Raw genomic sequence first — 19,664 nt, forward strand, 5'->3', positions numbered from 1 at the left:
TCCTGATATTAAGCCTCTTGTGGGCTTTTTTCTTCTGGCTTTTTCTCAAAGTTGATTCTCACCTGTATTAGAACCCTGGCCTCACCTGCTCTGTGTGTGGGTGGTGGATGTAGGTCAAGGCAAGACCTTGGATTTCCAAGCCTTGGATTTCTTGTTTGTGAAATGGGATAGCATCAACACCAATGACCTAGGATACTGAGACTCCAATGTTAATGCATTTGGAACACTGAACAAAATGGCTGAAGGGGGGATGAGGTAAAAATTCAGTAGGCTGTGGGAAGGTTGATAACACACAGTCTGTACCTGAACAGACAGAATCTAATGAGTGGGTGCTGAGGATGTCTGCTTTCCTTCTCCTCGTAGCTCCTTGATTCTCCCCAGACCCCAAAACCAGTGCATTCCATCCACACAGACCGTCTTAGTGTTCATTAAACACTGGGCACGGGTTTCCCGATGGAACTCCCTTTTCTTGACTTTTAGCTTTGAGTAGGGCGTTATAAGAAATACTCAGGTAATATGTAGAATGTAGAAACCAGAAAGTTTGTTTGTTTTTCTTAGTTTTTAAGAGCATGTTGTCTGATCGGAAGTCAGTTGAATAGAGTACAGTTCTACCATCATCATCATCATCAAAATTATCATCATCATCATCATCATCTCATAATCATTATCATCATCACCATCAGCAGCAGCAGCCAACTGTTGCTGCTGCTGCCAACATTTTCTGAGCATCTAATGCATGGGGCTCGTGGTTGATGAGCCACACAGAGTACAAGGATTTTGCAGGCTTAGCTCTCAGAGGCTGAGGAACCTCACCAGGGAATCAGTTGTGTCTCTGCAATGCTTTGTTTGCTCTTTTCTGTTCCATGAACAGTACTTCGTTTCCCCGGAGAGCTGGGGCTTCACCATCGACAGCGCTGGGACAATTTCCACAGCAACGACTTTGGATTTTGAGAGGGGCGTGAGAAGGTAACGCTGTGCTGGGTTTCCTTTGGAAATGCTTGCTCCTTTGGCTTGTAGTTCCTGTCCTGAAAAAGAATTCTCCCTGTCTGATCTTCACATACTTCTCCCCTGAAGTTGCTCTTGATACTGTCTTAAAGGTGAAACGGGCACTCACCTGTAATTGTACTATTGCTGCTTTGGATGTCCGTGGGGACCCTCTCTGTGTCACCTGCTTGAGCCGCACTGAAGCACGAAGATGATTTTGGTAGTTTTATTTGTACCCTGCCGTGGAAGTCGGCAGTTCACCTCTCCAGGTGCCTGTAATGTGGAACAGCCTTCTAACGTAATAATAAGTATCCTTGAGAAGTTAGCACACGGCCACTTGGTTATTTCCTCTACATCAGCTAAATGGGTTACCACTGGTTCAAGTTAGCATTTTTATTTTTATAATGGTTTAATGCCTACCCCCCTTCAGTTATACATTTTGTATCAAAGTGCTTCACAGGAAAGGGAGTGGACTCTGAAGGCAGACTGAGCCTCCTTGGGGTATATACCCAACAATGGTATTGCTGGGTCTTGAGGAAGGTTGTTTTCTAATTTTCTGAGAAATTGCCATACAGATATCCAAAGGGACTGTATCAGTTTGCGCTCCCACCAGCAATGCAGAAGTGTTCCCTTTAGTCCACAACCTCTGCAGCATAAATTCTCATCAATGTTTTTGATCTTCGCCATTCTTACCCATGTAAGATGGAATCTCAGAGTTGTTTGGATTTGCATTACTCTGATGGCTAAGGATGTTGAGCATTTTTCTTAAGTGTTTTTTAGTCATTTGAGATTCCTCTGTTGAGAGTTCTCTGTTTAGGTCTGTACTCAATTTTTTTATTGGATTATTTCTTCTTTTGATGACAAATTTCTTGAGTTCTTTGTATATTTTGGAGATCAGACCTCTGTCGGATGTGGGGTTAGTGTAGATCTTTTCCCATTCTGTAGGCTGTCGTTTTGTCTTGTTGACCGTGTCCTTTGCTTTACAGAAGCTTTTCAGTTTCAGAAGGTCTGAATTAATAAAAAACAATTTATTAATTGTTTCTCTCAGTGTCTGTGCTACTGGGGTTATGTTTAGGAAGTGGTCTTCTGTCCCAATGTGTTCAAGTATACTTCCTACTTTCTCTTCTATAAGGTTCAGTGTAGATGGTTTTATGTTGAGGTCTTTGGTCCATTTGGACTTGAGTTTTGTGCATGGTGATAGATATGGGTCTATTTTCATTTTTCTACATGTTGATATTCACTTATGTCAGCACCATTTGTTAAATATGCTTTCTTTTTTCTATTTGATATGTTTTACTTCTCTGTCAAAAATAAGGTGTTTGTAGGTGTGTGGATTAATATCTGGGTCTTCGATTCGGTTCTATTGATCCTCCTGTCTGTTTTTATGCCAATACCAGGTTGTTTTCAGTACTGTAGCTTTGTAGTAGAGTTTGAAGTCAGGGATTGTGATGCCTACAAAAGTTCCTTTATTGTACAGGATTGTTTTGGCTATCCTGGGTTTTTTGCTTTCATATGGATGAAGCTGAGAACTGTTCTTTCGAGGTCTGTGAAGAATTTTGCTGGGATTTTGATAGGCATTGCATTGAATCTGTGCATTGCTTTTGGTAAGATTTTACTATGTTAATTCTACTTACCCAAGAGCATGGGAGCTACCCTAGATATTGATAAGTCTTAAGATTTGTTGACAAATGCAATTTAAAGTTTGGGAAAGGAATTTTTTGGGGGGGGGCAAGTGAAAAGGAAAGATTTCTTTTTCTTTTTTTTTCCTTTTTCTGAAAGCAGAGGAACTGAGGGTAGAAAATTGAAGGTGACTGCAGACTGAGAGTATTAATGGCCGATTGGCCAAGATGAGCATCTATTCTCATCTCTGCTGGTCACACCCTTCTTTCTTCCCTCCCTCCCTTTTCCTTTCCTCCCTCCATGCCTCTCTCCCTCCATTCATCCATTCTCCCTTCCTTTCCCTGTTACATCTTGGTATGGAGAGAAGGAGAGAGAATTTTGGTATATTTAAAGGTAAAATAGATCCTTTTTTAAATCTGAAGAAGAAAGTAACTCTTTGAATTTGTCTGGAACTGGAGTTTGTTGGGATCAAATCTGAAAGCATTGGTAAAGTCAGGAAATATGACCACAAGGGGTCACAGTCTAGAGATGAGAACATTTGTCATTCATAATGAAAACTTCATTTGTCTCATTTCATTAGTCATTCCTCAAGCCCTTGCATGTATCCGGGAAATAACTTGTTAACTGTGTAACAATCCTAATGTTTCCTACGGTGACTAATTTGTTTGGAAAGCTTCTTCCTTTTTTTATCTGTGTGTTTAAGTTCCCTTGTAGACTTGAACACTCTCTCTATAGACTTGAACACTCTCTCCTCCTTCCTGGAGATGTCATCCTGGATGACAGGATGATGTCTTCCCCACCACACTGGGGTACTCCTAACCCTTTAACCTCGACATCTGTTAGTCTTTAATAGAGGTCAGTATTTAAAGGGTACAAATCCATAGCTATGAATGATCCTGTTTGTTACAAAAATGTTAAAATGTTTCAATAGCCCCCCCCCACATATTTATAGGAAATAACAAACTTTTTTTTCTAAAATAAACACAAACCTTTCTTTTAAACACTTCATGCACTTGTGTGTCATGCTAAGCTCTGCCAACACTTGGCAAATGTTTTAAAAGCTACAGCCTCGTTGGTCACATGATTTGCCCCATTTCTTTCTTTCCAAAGTGTTAGCCATTTCCGACCGCTAAAACACTTGATCTGACTGGCATCTTAAGCAAAGGAGTCAACGGTTGTAGCTGGCCAGTCAGCCTGCTAGGTTCTGTGTCTCTAGAAACCTGCTAGTTATCAAGTCTTAACCATCCTTTTTTGTGGCTGTGCCTTTAGTTTTTCACTGGCTATTAAAGTGGTTGATCCTGGAGGACTGTTTGCTACTGGGAATCTAAAGATTTTCCTCATCAATGTCAACAACAAGCACCCCACTCTTGCCTGCAGGTAAGGAAAGACAGCATATTATTTGACCTGAACTTGGAAACATCGTCTCTCCTTCCTTCTTTTTCTTCTTTTTAACTGAGAAAGAAAATAAGCAAGCATTGTATAAAAAACCAAATGAGATACAAGAGTTCAAATAAAAAGGCTTACTTAGAAACTAAAACCAAAAATAGTTTTAAAGTATAAACTATATTGAAGTTGCAATAAAATAAGGGGTTATCCATGAAGTACATCCTTAATCCCTGACTTTCTGACTTAGCTCTTATTCCTCTTAAGGGAGATTCTAGTCAATGTCATAGCTAGTGAGTGTACAAAAGCATGTTGAGTGTTAGCAGCTCTATGAAGACGGTGGTGCGTGTTCAAAGGGTAAGAACACAGTAACCATGCACACAGGGTCTAGAGCAAAAGAAGCTTATGTCCTAACCCTCTCTCAGCCACCTTCTGAAAGTTACTTAACTTCTTCAATTCTCAGTTTTCACATCTATAAAATGGAGACAAACATGGTAGTTACTTCCCAGGGAAGCCCCTGTTGGGAAGAATGCATAGCCCATGATAAGCCTTAGGGTTTTAGATAATCTGGAGCTAAGATCAGGAAGTGGTTTAGATACTTGTTGATAAATATGATATCCATCATGCTCCCACTCTCTCCAGTCTGCCCCTCCCCCCTTTACCAATGCAAGGTATGGAAATGGGAACTGGTGGGTACCATGCTAAGAACATTTCCTCTCGAAACAAGCTTATTTAGTGTTGAAAATGGGGTCTGGAGTGTCACCTCCACCAACTCAACTCTGCGTCATAACGTCAACATCACGTTGGACGAAGAAATTCCCGTAGGGAAGACGATTGCCGTGTGCCAGGCGGCTGATGAAGATGACTTGGGCGGCTTAACCTTTGGACTGGAGGCAGTGGATGACTATTTCGCAGTAGACAAAGGTAGGTTGGGAACTCTGCTGCCCTAAGTAATTGTATACCCATCCTCCACATACCCAGTTTCTGAAGGGGAGGTAGAAAAACTAAAACCCCATCAGGAAACATCCCTTGGACAGTTTGGAAATGTCCACTGAGTGGTTCTGCAGGTTCAGCATCCCACTGACATCTCCGCTAATCCGTGTCTCTTCATGCCTGTTATGAAATTATTAACTCTATAGTTTATATACCCTTTTAGCACATGTCCTTAAACCTAACTCAGCTCTACTCTACTTCAGGGCCAAATGTTTGTGAGGGAGAAGCTGGTTTGACTGGTTAGAGTTAATCTTTTAATCTTTGTCCATTCAGTGTTGGGGGTGGGGTGCAAATCATGTCGTGTTTAGAGTTGCTGAGTGGAGGACAGTGCTGGGTTATCTTTAGCACAAATGCAGGTCACCACTAAAGCAAATACAGCCATTGTCCTACATATATCAACTCTGTGCTGTAAGGTTGGTTCCAGCCGTCAGTATCTGTGCTTTGCTTGGGGGATTACTTGGGATCTGACAGCTTCAATTTCCCTTTCTCTCTCACAAGACCCAGGCTGGACTTGGAGAAAGTCTACACTTAGGACTTGGTGTAGAAAGCTTCCAGCTGTTTACTCTGGCTCCTGGAATTCCTCAGGCTCTTGGACCAATGGCAGTGGCTGTCTTAATGATACTCTTTTATTGGGAGCGTTTTTTTTTTTTTTTCCAGGCCTCTTTCCCATGTCACATTGTCCCAGATTGCTTCTCAAATAAGCTGTTTACACTCACGTTCTCATCCCCAATTCTTCCTGGTTTCTTCTTTGGGGTGCTTCTTTTTCAGTTAACTGCTAAGCATCTTCATAAAGCACCCAGTGATGCTTTTTTAAATACTCAGATTGGGTGCAAAATTCTCTATTTGCTTTCTGTACTTGAAAGTTGGCCCAGACTTCTTACTGAGGTCTTGTTTCTCTGGCCCTTGCCTTGTTCTCAATCACCTACACTGCCCTCCCCAAGAATCCCCCATGCCACCCAGATTCTTTCTTCCTTTGCCTCTTGCTGTGAACCATCAGGTAGACATTTGCCTTCAGACTGCTCCCTTGTGTTTTCCAAGCACCTGGCCGTTAGATATTATCTGTAAAAATCACATTATAGCGCTCATTTCCATAGTAACACATCATTTGAACTTTTTGTCTTTCTGTGTGTATCGAGGGCTGTCTCCAAGATTTGAATATAAATTCCATAAATATGGAGATTCTATGTCATCGTGCTGAATACGGTAGCTGCCACGCTTCGTGCTGCGAAGATGACACTCAGAAAATGTTTGTTGGATTAATTAAGTAATGATTAAGTGAGAGCAAGTCATGTTCTGGTAGTGTTTTCAGGATTATTTCAGATGATTCTCTGGTGGGAATCATTTCCCATCTCCTGACATTTTCTTCTGCTACATAACCTTCAAGGCCTAGAAAAAGGATTTCTTCTAGAGCGCCTTCTTCATTCTCTTAATGGAAAACAATTTTGTTTTCCTCTTTATTAACATCATATGATTAATAGCGCAGCTCAGTGATAAATAGTTTAACAGTATGCATGCACTTTGAGTCAGCTCCTTAATTCTGTTGGACAGGGCATAATTTTTGCTTTTTTTTTCTGTAGCTACATGTGTAATGAGGTATTTTTGAAAATGACAGTCTGGCCCATTCTGAGCAGGATGTGCTGCTTCGTTACAGAGAAAGGGACCGTGGTGACGACCACCCGTCTCGATGTGGAGAAAACCGGCTTTGTACATGCTCTGTTTTTCTCCATTAAGGCGTGCGATGGTGACCAGAGGTGTGCAGCCATTCCGGTGACTACCTATGTTCATGGCATTAACGACAACCCGCCTTTCTGTGATCAGTATTTGATTAGGTAAGCAGGCAGCAGGTAAGCAAGAACTCAGAGTGGGGCCCAGAAAAAACAGGACTGTTGGATTTATTGGCTATCTCTGACATTGGTCGGTCATCAAGTTGAATCTTGGTTGCTCAGAAACGGTCCTCGCGAATGGCCTGCTGGTTCTGTTCATGACTGAAAGCCGAGTTTCTGAGATCGGCAGGTGGGGTCTGAGATCGAAGTGACTCTACTCCTTCCTGGCTTCAACGAAAGAACATCAGTTTTGCTTTGTAGAATGGGATGCCAATAGAACTCCTTGAAGAATGGTTGTGAGGAATTAATGGTCTAATTTCTGGCACTGTTTCCTCACAATGCTGAGCAGATGCTATCTTATAATGGTTCTTATCATACATCTGTTAGCTTTACCAGAAACCCTGCTTACTCAGTGGAGTAGGTTTCTGGTTAAGGATGTCATTTCTGAGGTGAGGGCATGTCTCATTAAGATACTTGCCTGGCAAGCACAAGAAGCTGGGTTCAGTACCCGCGACACACATGAAAATGTGAGGTGTGGTAACAAGCTCTTGTATGCTCAGCACTGGGGAAGTGGAGACAGGTGGGTCCCTCGGGCCCACTCGCTGGCCAGGCAGCCTAGTTTACTCAGTAAGTTCCAGACCAGCAAGGACTCCACCAAAAAAAAAAAAAATCAAAACAACAAAAAACCAAACAAAATGGTAGGCAGTCCCTATGTAATACTACCCGAGCTTGTCCTCTGGCCTTCACATGCATGAACACACATGTGCATCCACGTGGATCCACACACCCACATACACCTGCACATAGCTTTTGTCCTTGGCTTAAAGAATGTAGCATTTTGCGTTCATAATGCATGGCGTACCTTTCGAAGTGGGAGGATGGTGGATCTCCGCATTCAAATCGCTCTAAATGGAAACAAAAATGATCGATGGGGTGGGCAAAGGCTTGAGGTGAAGCAGTTCGTGAGGGTCAGGGTTTGATGCCAAGCAAGTGGTGAAAACATTTTGAGATTTAGAATTCCTAGATTTTGATACGTGGGTAAAGGTTTGTATTGGTGCCCGTGTGGTTATTCTGTTCATTTTTCTCCCCTTACCCCTAGCCATCTGCCTGAGAAACCACCTTCTTTGTCTCTACAACCATCCCTCTCCGTCCTTAGGACCTGCAGCCTCTCTTGCCTCCCTCTCTATTCAAGACCTGTTGTTGAAGGAGGCTGCCTATTGGTTCCTGGCTGCTCGGTAGCCCAGACCCGAGATAATCACACAGAAACCATATTATTTAAATCACTGCTTGGCCCATTAGCTCTAGCTTCTTATTGGCTAACTCTTATATCTTAATTTAACCCATCTCCATTAATTTGTGCATCACCACGAGGTCGTGGCCTACCAGCAATGCTTCAGCATGTCTGTCTCTGGCAGTGGCTCCATAGCTTCTCCCTGACTCCGCCTCCTTTCTCCCAGCACTCAGTTTAGTTTTCCCACCTAGCTAAGTTCTGCCCTGCTATAGGTCCAAAGCAGTTTCTTTATTCATTAATGGTAATCACAACATACAGAGGGGACTCCCACATCAACCTATACCTACACTCACTCATATAAGAATTAGAAGCTAGAAGCTTCAAAAGAGAGTATCTGTCTTTCTGAGACTGGGCTACCTCACTTAGTATAATAATCTTCACATTAATCTATTTCCTGATATTTATGTAATTTTATTTACAACTGAATAAAATTCCCTCTTGCATATGTGTGTGCCATGTTTTTATTGTTCATTAATTAATTGATAGACATTGATGCCACTTTCATTTCTAGCTATTGTGATGAGAGCTATTATAAACCTGGATGTGTTGGCAGAGGCTTCATTTCTGGCTGCCCAGACTCGAAATAACCACACAGAAAACGTTTTCATTATAACACTACTTGGCCAATGACTCGACCATATTCCTAGCAAGCTCTTACATCTTAAATTAACCCATTCCTATTATTTTATATTTTAACATGAGGCTCACGGCCTGCTGGTAGGGTTTCAGCTGGCAGCCCATGTCTTTCTCCTCTGGTGACTACATGTTATCTCACTGACTCTGCCTACTCCCTCCTCCTCTCTCTGTTTGGAACTCCCACCTTGCTCTATTCTGCTAAACCACTGGCTGAAACAGCTTTATTCATTAACCAATAAAAGCAAAACATAGACGGATTTCCCATACCATGGATGTGCAAGTAACTCTGTGGTAGGATACAGAGATCGTCGGGTGTGTGCTCAGAGGTGGTGTGACTGGGTCACAGGAGCTTCTATACTGTAGCTATACCAGTTTGCACTCCCAGCAGCAGTGAACAGTGAGTCCCCTTTCTCCGTATTCTTCCCAGCATGTGTTATTATCATTGTTTTCCTTTGATACAGCCTTTCTCAAAATAGTTTTCACTTTCATTTCCCTGGTGGATAAGGCATCTAACAGTTTATAAGCATTATACATCAGCTATCTGTGTTTCTTCTGCTGAGAACCATTAGTTCAACTCATCAGCCTATGTCCTGATTGGCAAAATATTTTGCACTGTTTTTTCAGGGTTATATTCTAGATATAGCCTTCTGTCTGATGTATAGCTATCTCCTGCCATGTAGGCTGTTTGCTTTGCTGATGGTTTCCTTTGCCGTGCAGAGCATTTTTAATTTCATGTAAAACTCCTTTGACACATCTTGGGCTGATTCCTGTTCTATTGGGGTCAGACTTAGAAAGCTCTTGTTTGAGCCTCTGTAAGTCTCTTTATATATGGGAAACTATGCCCTTGTTCCTTAAACGTATTCCTGAAAAACTAATGAAAGATGAAACATAGTCTTGCTTTCTGTCTCACACACTCTTGTTGGGGCCCCAGTTATAACTGTCCAGTGGAATTAACAGCAGTATCTAACATTTCATTGTTAGAAAGAACAAATACAAATACAACCTGTGTTTGTAATCTATTTGGTACAGAAATTTGCCAATATTTTCTCCTTTTGCTAGTTCCTATTTATTCTCCCAGGAAGATCACAGTTAATTAGCCAAGCCTCTACTCTAGGCTGTCATCTGTTATAGCTCGGGTCTGCTGTTTTTGCTGTACTGGGACTCTTATCAGGGTAAAAGAACAAAAATTTGTAAAGTAGCCATGAAAAATTTAAACAACTTAAAAAAAAACACACACAGAACAAAATAACAAATGACATGATCTTAAGTCCTTGGTGCCATGTTTTAGCTGTTAGGAGAAGGTCAAGTGGCCCACTGGGAGACAGGGAGGCATCCTGATGAAAGAGAACTAGTGATTGGTTGTGGATCTCTGCACCAGTTTCCATCAGTTACTGGATGTAGGCTCTATGATGACAATAGGGTGGTCACCAATCTGAGGACAGGGGAAGGCCAGTTCAGGCACCCTCTCCGCTATTGCTAGCAGTCTTAGTTGGGGTCATCCTGGGGAGGGGATGGAGGAGAGGATGGAGAGGGAGCAGTGGTTGCTTTGTTAAATGAATGAATAAATAAATTAAATTAAAAAGGAAAGAACTAAATCAGCCATTGCATAATATGTAGTATTTAGAAGCTGAAGACTGATCACCTGGGGTAGTACAATCCAAAGTGGGTGGATGCATAGAAAGGTGAGACAATCCTCTGTGGTTATAGGATGGCAAGGACCCTCTGTCCCTGTTCGTCACATGTATTTGTTCCTTTCTCATAGCTTTGAGAAATGTCCAGCAGAGCAACTGAAGGGGGGAATGATAAATTGGGGCTCACAGTTCAAATGTATCATGAAGGCATAGACAAGCTCTACAGTCCATGGGGAGGAAAGCATACGGCTATGCTGTTCACATGTGGATAGGGAAGCAGCCGGCAAGGCAGGAATAAGGAATAAAGTGGGGATTAAGTTTCCAAGGTTTGTCCCTAGAGAAGTTCGTTTTCCATATATCCCCTATGTCCTAAAGCCTCCAAGAAGAAGGCCATGAGCAGAGGACCTGGTGTTTGAAATGTAAGCCGGTGGAGAGAATTTTAGAGTTAAACCATATCCATCATCCAGATGTTTCAGAGGAGAGCAATCCCAGAGAATGAGTTGATTCCTACTGAGGTCCTCACCAAGGATGTGGTGGCTTTGAAAATTTTCTTTCCCAAAGAAATATCCAGCTGGGTGCAGGAAGGAAGCTGCTAGGAAATGGTCACCTAAATGATGTTCTAAAGAGGGCATGTCTGCTGCAGGATGGACAAGGCATATCTGTAGATCTTATCAAAACTAGTGGATATTTACCGAGAAAACATTACCTTGTAAGAGAATGCCCATCTAAACTGATTTTTCTTCTTAAACAATTAAACAGGTACATAGGCAAGGAAGAGGTTGCCAAGGACACCATAATTGCAAAGCTCACGTGCCACGACCTTGACAAGCCTCCTGACACAATTCATTATGTTCCACGCTCTGGCCCAGTAGGCTCTGGACAACTGTTTGACCAAGTGCCGAATGCTGAGAATTTCATTCAGGTGAGCCCCTGTGGCTGTCATTCCCCAAGAAAATGGTCATGATCAATAGGAACAGGAGATGACCTGATACAGTCGAGAATTCCGAGCCCCTCTGTTGTCTTGCCAGAGGCATCTGGGCAAGTTTTTAACCATCTTGTTCCTGCCGTCATTTTCTCCATATTATAATTCACTTCCCATTTAACTTGGGAAATCAGAAGCTAAAACACACGCTGATTTCCTTGAAGGTGAGTCCCTGTGACAGCGTATGTGACAATGGCTTGTTCTCCTGGCACAGGAAGTAACTGATGTCAGCTCCTCTTGTAGAGAGTCAAACTTTCTATTGGCAGCATATGAAGACTATAGATTTTTTTCTTTCTCTACACATGATTCGGCCTTAGAAGAAATTCCTCTTCTGAACCCCCAGTTCCTGTGACATTTATTTGCAGAGTGCCAATCTGAGATAGTTTTGGAAGTTTCTTACTCCGCTGTCACCAACTACCCTCAACCCACCCATTTCTGCTCTTAGCCAGAAACACATGACTGAGAGACCCACAGATGAGAGCCCTTTGTTTCTCTGATCCTAACCCCAATTTTTTTGACAAATTCCACAGCTCCAAGTAAGTTCCTGTGTGCATGTGAAATTTGGAAACTTGGGCACAGAACCAGGCTGCTTACTGGGCTGATACTCATTTTGCAATACAAACCCAAACTGTCATCTGTAAAATGGAATTTTGGATAAAGATGGGGGATTTGTAAGCAATATTCTAAGACCTGAGTGCTCACACATGCTTAATCTGTAGCTGAATGAATGCCTTTATCCATCGCCTACCTCTAAATGACTTCTGTGTTTGCACGTCTATCACATAGGCATTAAATGCCACTTATTCCTAAGAATGATCTCCTACCATCAAACAGTGCAGGTTGCATGCCACCTATGAAAACATTTAATTTACACTTTCAACTATTTAGTTATTGATCCTATTAGATTGTAATAGTTACACATATTTCTAAGTGGTTATCATTTGTGAACTAAAATGTGCTATACTGCTTGGTTCACAGAGGATACTAAGGATAAGTCCCTGAACGGTTGAATGAGCCATATGTTGAATTTTAAAAAGAGAAACTTTTCTATCCTGTTCCTTCGTGAATGGAGACGGAAGAGGAGTAGATGGGCAGGGGACTAGATTGGAGTCAGGGGGAGGGGAAACAGGAGGGAAAAGGGAGGGGAAACTGTGGTTGGTTGTAAAATAAATGAAAAATATTAATAGAATAAAATAAAATATAGAAAAAGAGAAGCTCTTTCTGAACCTGGAATTTTTGGTGCCATATTGATTCATGTATTTTTGCCAAACTGAGATTCGTGCTAATACTACTGCAGTAGACGTTCTCAAGTTTCCGATCTCTGACTGTCACCGCCCAATGCCTACAGCTCTAGTTGAAACCTAACAGTACTCAGAAATGCTTTGAAGTAGTATCTTATATCAGGAACAGCTTTCGTTTATCTATTTATTGGTGTATTCTATGTAGATGAGTGTTTTGTCTGCATGCACATCTGCACACTGGAAGAGGAAACCACATCTCAGGGGACTGCAGTCAGACGAGGTGCTTGCAGCAACACAATTAGCAAGCAGTGAAGGTTATGATCTATATCTTCTTCCATGTCTGTGGCGTCCTGCTGTTCCACCAAAATGCTCACTTACCAAAATGCTCACTTACGTGTATCAGACTCACGTATCCTGAGATGTCATCTCCGGGAAATACAAACGGCCATAGGCACTTTGCCGGACTGACTTTTATTTATTTATTTATTAAAAATTTCCACCTCCTCCTTGCCTCCCTTTTCCCTCCTCCTCCCCACCTCCCCCTCCCTCTCTAGTCCTAAGAGCAGTCAGGGTTCCCTGCCCCGTGGGAAGTCCAAGGTCCTCCCCACTTAAAAGCATGTACTTGAAAAGTTTTGGTTCTGGGCCGGTTAAGAGGCCCATTCTGTTAAGGCACCTGCCTGGCAATTTGAGTTTCATCACAGGTGTCTACAATGTGGAAAGAATGGACTCCTTCATGTGGTTCTCTGACTGCCATATATAAGCTATAGTGTGTGCCTGCACATCCACGTGCGTGCGCGCACACACACATGTGTAAAATTGATTAATGAAATTTTGACTCTGTTTTTCTAAAATAATGTTGTTCTTGAAGGTTACCAAAGATCTGGATTATGAAAACCCAGAGGTGGTTGCAGCAGGACACATTTATAAAATGATGATTTCAGTATTTGATGATTTACATCCATCTCATACAGGTAACCGTGATGGACTTTCCAAGGCTGGTCAATGTGTTATAAAAATTCATCATATTGGGAGAATGAGACAGACAAATGGGGGTTTCCATCACTGGGAACCCTTTGCATTTCTTAGTAGCACTTAAAATAACATAGAATTTTATATCTTGGTCTGACAAGAGATCTTAGGATTGGAAAAAGCAGGGGTGTGGGTTCCAGTTCTTATTCTTGACTATATATGTGTGTGTGTATAACATAAATATAAATATATATTTAGCATAAAGAATTATATGTGTATATATACATATGTAATTCTATACATATATAATTCTTTATGCTAAATAATACCAAATACCCCTGACTCGGAAAGAGCTTGGTATCAGGCAACATATAGCTCAAACATATTTTTGATAATTGAATGTTTTAAAAAATATTTTAGTTTAATGATATTACATGACGTAAAGCTATTATTGATGCAAAATATGAGCCCCTTGCCAAGTTCCATAGCTCACGAACTTGGTGAGGGTGCTGGGCCTGGATACTGCTCTGTCACACAAGGTCTCATCATAACTTTCCTACCGGTTTGTGCCAGCCTATGGTAAACGAGTCTGTGGGTCAATGAACTTCAGACTGCGTGGTTATAAAGTCCTTGGTATCTGTAGATTCAATAGTTAGAATTATACTGATCATGAACTAGTATCCTTTGGAGATACATGTTTGAATTGGATGCTAAGGATCTAGAACAGAGTGATTAGGAAGCACTATGCTAAATGAACTGCCCAATGTCTATTTCTCTTTGTTTACTCTTGTGTAATTGAAAACATACATCAAGTTTCCCAAGGGATTGGTAATTGCTCAATCATCAGTTTTAGTCTTTGTTTTTGACATAGAGATTTTTCTGGGAAGAGGTATTCTCAGAATTTTCAGGTTCTATCTACTGTTAATGTGGTGTCTCTCAAACCTAACAATTTACTGGGGTCATGTGGCCCTGCGGGTGAATTATAAACCGAAAGTTATGGAAGAAAACTCAAGTTTAATAGTAGCCTGACAGTGAAGAATAGTAGCCTATGTAAGGATGACAGTTGGGTTTCTTGTCTTATAAGAACTCTGAATCATTGCTGATGGTTGTCTCAATCATTGGGTTGGGATAGATTTTGAAATGGCGTCTGGGATAAATAAGGAAGAGCTATTGTCTTTCACTGATGTAGAAGGTTGGAAATATAGAAGAGGTTTGTTTTTCAATCAAATAGAACTTAACCATGAACTGTAATCAATACATCCAGATTGCTCTCAATCTTTCTTGATTTCCTGATATAAGGATTTTAGTGGAGTTGCTATGATTGAATAGGAATGCTCTCCGCAGTGTTTGAATGCTTGGTCCTCAGATGGTGACACTGTTTGGGGAGGTTGTGGAGCTTCTTTGAGGTGACTCCTGCTGGAGGAAGTGAGTCCCTGAGGGAGGGCCATGAGATCCATGTCTTGAGCCTGTCTTTCTGTTTCCCAATCTGCTGAGACTTGATGAACAAATGCCCATCGTTTCCTCCTGCCACACCTTCCCAGCTTTAACCAAGAGTCAAAATCTTTTCTCCATTGATTGCTTCTTTTAATATCTTTATTCTAGTTACCAGAAATGTTACTAACACAGAGACTAAGTTTAAATGATGGTTTATAGAATTATACAACTACCCGGAGCAGTGCTATGTTGGAGACAGAAACCAAGGCATGACATCTTACCCTGAAGTACTTCTGAGTTTTATTTGATGATATAGGTAGAGCAACATGAAGAAGTCTATCATATAGCTCATAGTGACCTTTCAGGATGTGTGCTTTTTTTCCTCATAGCTAAATAACTTTCTTATCTCATCAGACTTGAACCTTTTTGAACAGAAAAGAGATAAAACATATTTTTCAACATCTCCCTTCTGATCCTTACACCCCAATATATTCACAGTAATTGCTCATAAAATGCACTTGCAAAATTGCACACTTGGTTCCTTCTGTTTTTATAGGCCAGCTAATTCACACAATTTGGAGTCTTTATGGATGCAATAAAAAATCAGACTATGGCAGGGCTGTAATGACACCTGCTCTTGCAACATATAAATGGATTTATTGAGAGAAATGTACAGCTTTAAAGTAAACCATTTGTTTCTGTAGAATAGCACTCTCAAAACTTTCTAATGTATCAAGGATACTGTGGAGATTATGACAGAAGTTGTGGACACTCTCCTGGAAAGTGAACATAATAGTATATGCTGGGAGGCAAAGCATGTCGTAACGTTTCTGAAACCTTGGTAGTAGAGATCTCAGGTTTCTATTTAACCTACATGACACAGAGTTTGAGGAGAGGTGCTATACCAGACCTCTTTCATACATGAGACAATCTGTTAAAAGCGAATGTCATAGCCAGCAAAGTCTTGGGAGGAACGCTCACCTGGAGATACACAATAAATACTAGCAGAGGGGAACCTCGAGAAGTCTTGCCATAAAAGCCTCTTCATTTTTATTTAATTTAGAACTTAGCATTTGGCACATTAATATCTCAGAGGTGACATTGACCAGTATAACTTGTTTTGGCATCTACTCCTTGAATTTTTAACCTTTGTTAGGTAGGTCCATGAATTTAATTCTGTTCATCTCAGTCTCTTTCTTGTGAAACAAGGGCAATAATACCAGTGTCCTCAGTGCTTTCTTTGCTGTGTTATAATTTTACTTTAAAACTTTCTTGCTTTCAAGTTTCTTCTTTTTATGTTTTAATATCAAACTATTTTTTCCAACAACTATCTAATAGGCTACTTTAGCTTGTTAGCCTCAAATACAGAGTTCCTTCTTTTGCATGCAATGTGCAAAATTTGCAGTAAATCTTTTATTTTTTACCACACTTAATTATTTGATTATATATGTGTGTGTGCATGGAGGGCAGGCTATGCCATAACGCGCATGTCGAGGTCAGAAGACAACTTTCTGGAATGGGTTCTCTCCTTCCACCATTTGAGTCTTGGGGACTGAACTCAAGCCTTTAGGCTTGGGATCAAGCATTATTACATGCTGAGCAATTTGCCTGGCCAGTAGCAACTGCTTTTCTTAACCTTTTTATCCTTTGCAAATCTTTCTTGATCATGATCTCCTCTGACTTTAAGTCTACATTGTGATGTAGGAGATAGACACTGACTTGATTAATTGATTGATTGATGAGAAAACTGAGCTTCCGAGAAGTTAAATCTAGTTTAAAGTCATAGAATTTATGCTAATTCCAAACATCAAACATGGTTTTTCTGAGTCTTTTTCCATTTCGCCTTCTAGTTTTAAAGCATGGTGCTGTATAATAGTTATTCAGCACTATGTATAATGTATAATTATAACATATATTTATGTATATGCAACTATACATGAATATGTTACAATTTAACATATATTCATGTATATGCAACTACACATAAATATATTCTATAATTACATACTTTCTAAAAGAGAGTCTCTTCACGAAGGGACAATAAATATGAGAATAAGGGTGAAATTATAGCTACTCAGACCACATCCACAATCAGGTCGTAGAGACTGAACAGGAGGTGGGGCTAGGTTATAAAACCTCAAGGCTCATGCCCTAGCTACCTACTTTCTCCAAGGAAAATCCTCTTCCTAAAGAGTCTACAAACTTCCTCAACAGAAGTCCCTTCAGCCGAGAACCAAGTATTTAAACACATGAGACTGTGGGGGACATTTCACAGTCCCACCACTGCTGTGGCCCTGAGAACACACAATGTGGGAATGGCAATTATTTGGAGGATGAGACTTCAACATTAGTTTCATAATGCTGTGCTAATTCTGTAATTGGAGACATGTTTCAGCTTGTAGAATAAAGCAATATAACTGTATTAATTCACTGCGCAATTTTACAGTGACCGTGACTATCCTTGTGGAGATTGCTCCCGACAATGATTTCAGCCCCAAGTTTCAAGCCTCACATTATATATTTTCAGTTCCAGAAACATCAGGAGGTAAGAATGCCCTCCTTCTTAGACCTTCCAGTGTCCGCAAGGAAACACCAGGTATCTACTGCGTGACCAATGAAAGGGGAACATGGACACTTACAGAACACAATAGACACAGGAGCACTGTGGGCATCAAATCCCCTGAGAAATGTTTGTCTTCTCTGGCGATGCTCTCAGAGTGTCATCCTGATGATGGCTCAAAGGCTACCTTGGGATTTGATGTCAGTTTTAGGATTTGTTTTTGCGAGGGACAAATGCACGTTATTGTCTTGCCTTCATTTCTCACCCATTTTGTCTCCGAGCAATGACTCAGTGTCAGCAAGTAGGGACAGCGAGGTTATTATCCATAAAGCACAAATTTTATGAATGACTGGGGTCAAGGTTTTAGGTCCAAAGTCGGTATTATGGCTAAGGTTCAATCTATTACAGTTCTAAACTAGATATGAGTTAGTATGTATTAGCTAGTCTGATTCTAGCTAATGCAGCAGTGGTAATAGCTGTGATCCTGTCATTCATGCAGGGGTCCAAAGAAACTGGCTTCAAACCTGTCTCTGATACCATAAGTTAGTGATCTCTGGTAACTCACATATCTATATATCTTTGAGGGTTTCGTTTTATGGCAATTTCGTAAGGACTATTTTTTTTATAGTATGAAAATTTGGAGAGTAAATTTTGCTTACTTTTTAATAAATAAAATTATTTACTTCCTAAAATGTAAACGTCCAAAATAAACTGTCCATGCCGTTTTGGTATAGAGATGCCCATGCTTTCTTAGCAGAAGAGGATCTTGGTATATTTAGGGATAAGGTTTCCATCTGTCCAAAGCACTCAGCAAAAGAGCCAGGCCATTATTCCTTTAAAAGTTCACCTTTTCGCTCAGTTTCTACACCCAAATAGAAAATCACTAATTTCTTTAAAATATTGTCTATGGGACCAGGCCACAGAAAAATTCTGAAATATCTAAAAACATTTGGCTTGGGAAAAGCGTTTTCTTGAGCTTTGGAACAGTCATTCACCACTTTGTGTTTGAAGACACGCCCCAACAAACTTCTCTAGGAGTTAGAGGAAAGCACAGGACCTGGGCTCCTGAAAGGGACTGCTTCTGGAGGCACACCAGCCAGTGTGTGGGGGGGGGGGGCTTGCTGCCATTCTGCCTACAGCATCTTTGAAGCTCTGCAGTTATCTGAGAGACTAAATAGTAGCTTCAAAGTCCCTGCTCTCATCTCATGGCTTTGATGTCCCTGAGAAGTTGGCAGTCTTTTCTTCAGCTTACTCCAATAATGCTCTGCAGAAAACTCTATGCCTCTTCCTCCTGTGTGTGTGTGTTGCTAGGGATTCAAACCCAGGTCTTCCAGGGCTTTTGTGCAAATGACGGTAATGCAAGTCCTGTACTTTTGAGTTCTCATCTGTAAAGGAAGGATAATAGCTGCTACATAGCAGTTATTGTGTGTATGGCTGACATTCCATGTATGTGGACCAGAGAGCACATGCTAGCTGTCGCATATCAGGAATCTTTAATTTTGTGTCTCTGTGGGAGTATGTGCACATGAGTGTGGGTGCTCACAGAAGCCAGAGATGCCAGATTGCCCCAGAGCTAGAGTTAGAGGCAGCTGGGAGTCATCAGCCACCGGTTCTGGTAACCGAATTTGGGCCTTCTGCAAGAGCACTGCTTGCTTTTAACTTCTGAGCCATCTTTCCAGCCTAGTAGCTGGGCTGTTTTCCCCATGCCAATTTCCCACTGCACGTCTCCTGGGTGCCGGCAGTTTTCAGTGTGCTGGAACATCTTCCTTCCTTTTTTTCAAAACACAAAAACAAAAACAAAAATGATCCCTTGATTTTCCTTATTAGAGCATACGAGCTGAATGAATGGAATTGAAGTGTTGGGATTTTTGTTTGTTTGCTTGCTTTGTTTCAAAGTCCTCTTGAATCATTTTCTTTTTTTATAATATAATTAATTACATCATTTCTCCTTTCCTTTCTTCTCTCCAAATCCCCTTATATATTTCTCTTTGCTTTCTTTCAAATTCATAGCCTGTTTTTTATTAATTGTTATATATGTACATACAAACATACATACATACGTATTGAGATATTCACCAAAGAGACAAAACCTCCGCAGCTCAAACTACCCTTAGGAG

The 19,664-nt window shown here is 41.0% G+C and overlaps 1 protein-coding gene across 3 annotated transcripts in view; it reads left to right on the forward strand.

Annotated features, from left to right (window-relative positions):
- The window catches only part of LOC125391533 (cadherin-related family member 3-like), a 77,835-nt gene that overhangs the window by 36,666 nt on the left and 21,505 nt on the right, over nt 1–19,664 (forward strand). For all 3 annotated transcript variants that reach the window (XM_085687922.2, XM_085687923.2, XM_085687925.2), the window contains exons 5-11: nt 872–966; nt 3,874–3,981; nt 4,715–4,911; nt 6,632–6,809; nt 11,121–11,283; nt 13,453–13,555; nt 17,434–17,532. In XM_085687922.2, the coding sequence (XP_085544048.2) occupies nt 872–966; nt 3,874–3,981; nt 4,715–4,911; nt 6,632–6,809; nt 11,121–11,283; nt 13,453–13,555; nt 17,434–17,532 (943 nt within the window). The remainder of the gene's footprint in view (nt 1–871; nt 967–3,873; nt 3,982–4,714; nt 4,912–6,631; nt 6,810–11,120; nt 11,284–13,452; nt 13,556–17,433; nt 17,533–19,664) is intronic.

Source organism: Myodes glareolus, chromosome 5, assembly GCF_982192425.1.
Source record: "Myodes glareolus chromosome 5, mMyoGla1.1, whole genome shotgun sequence".
NCBI classification, from domain to species: Eukaryota; Metazoa; Chordata; class Mammalia; order Rodentia; family Cricetidae; genus Myodes; species Myodes glareolus.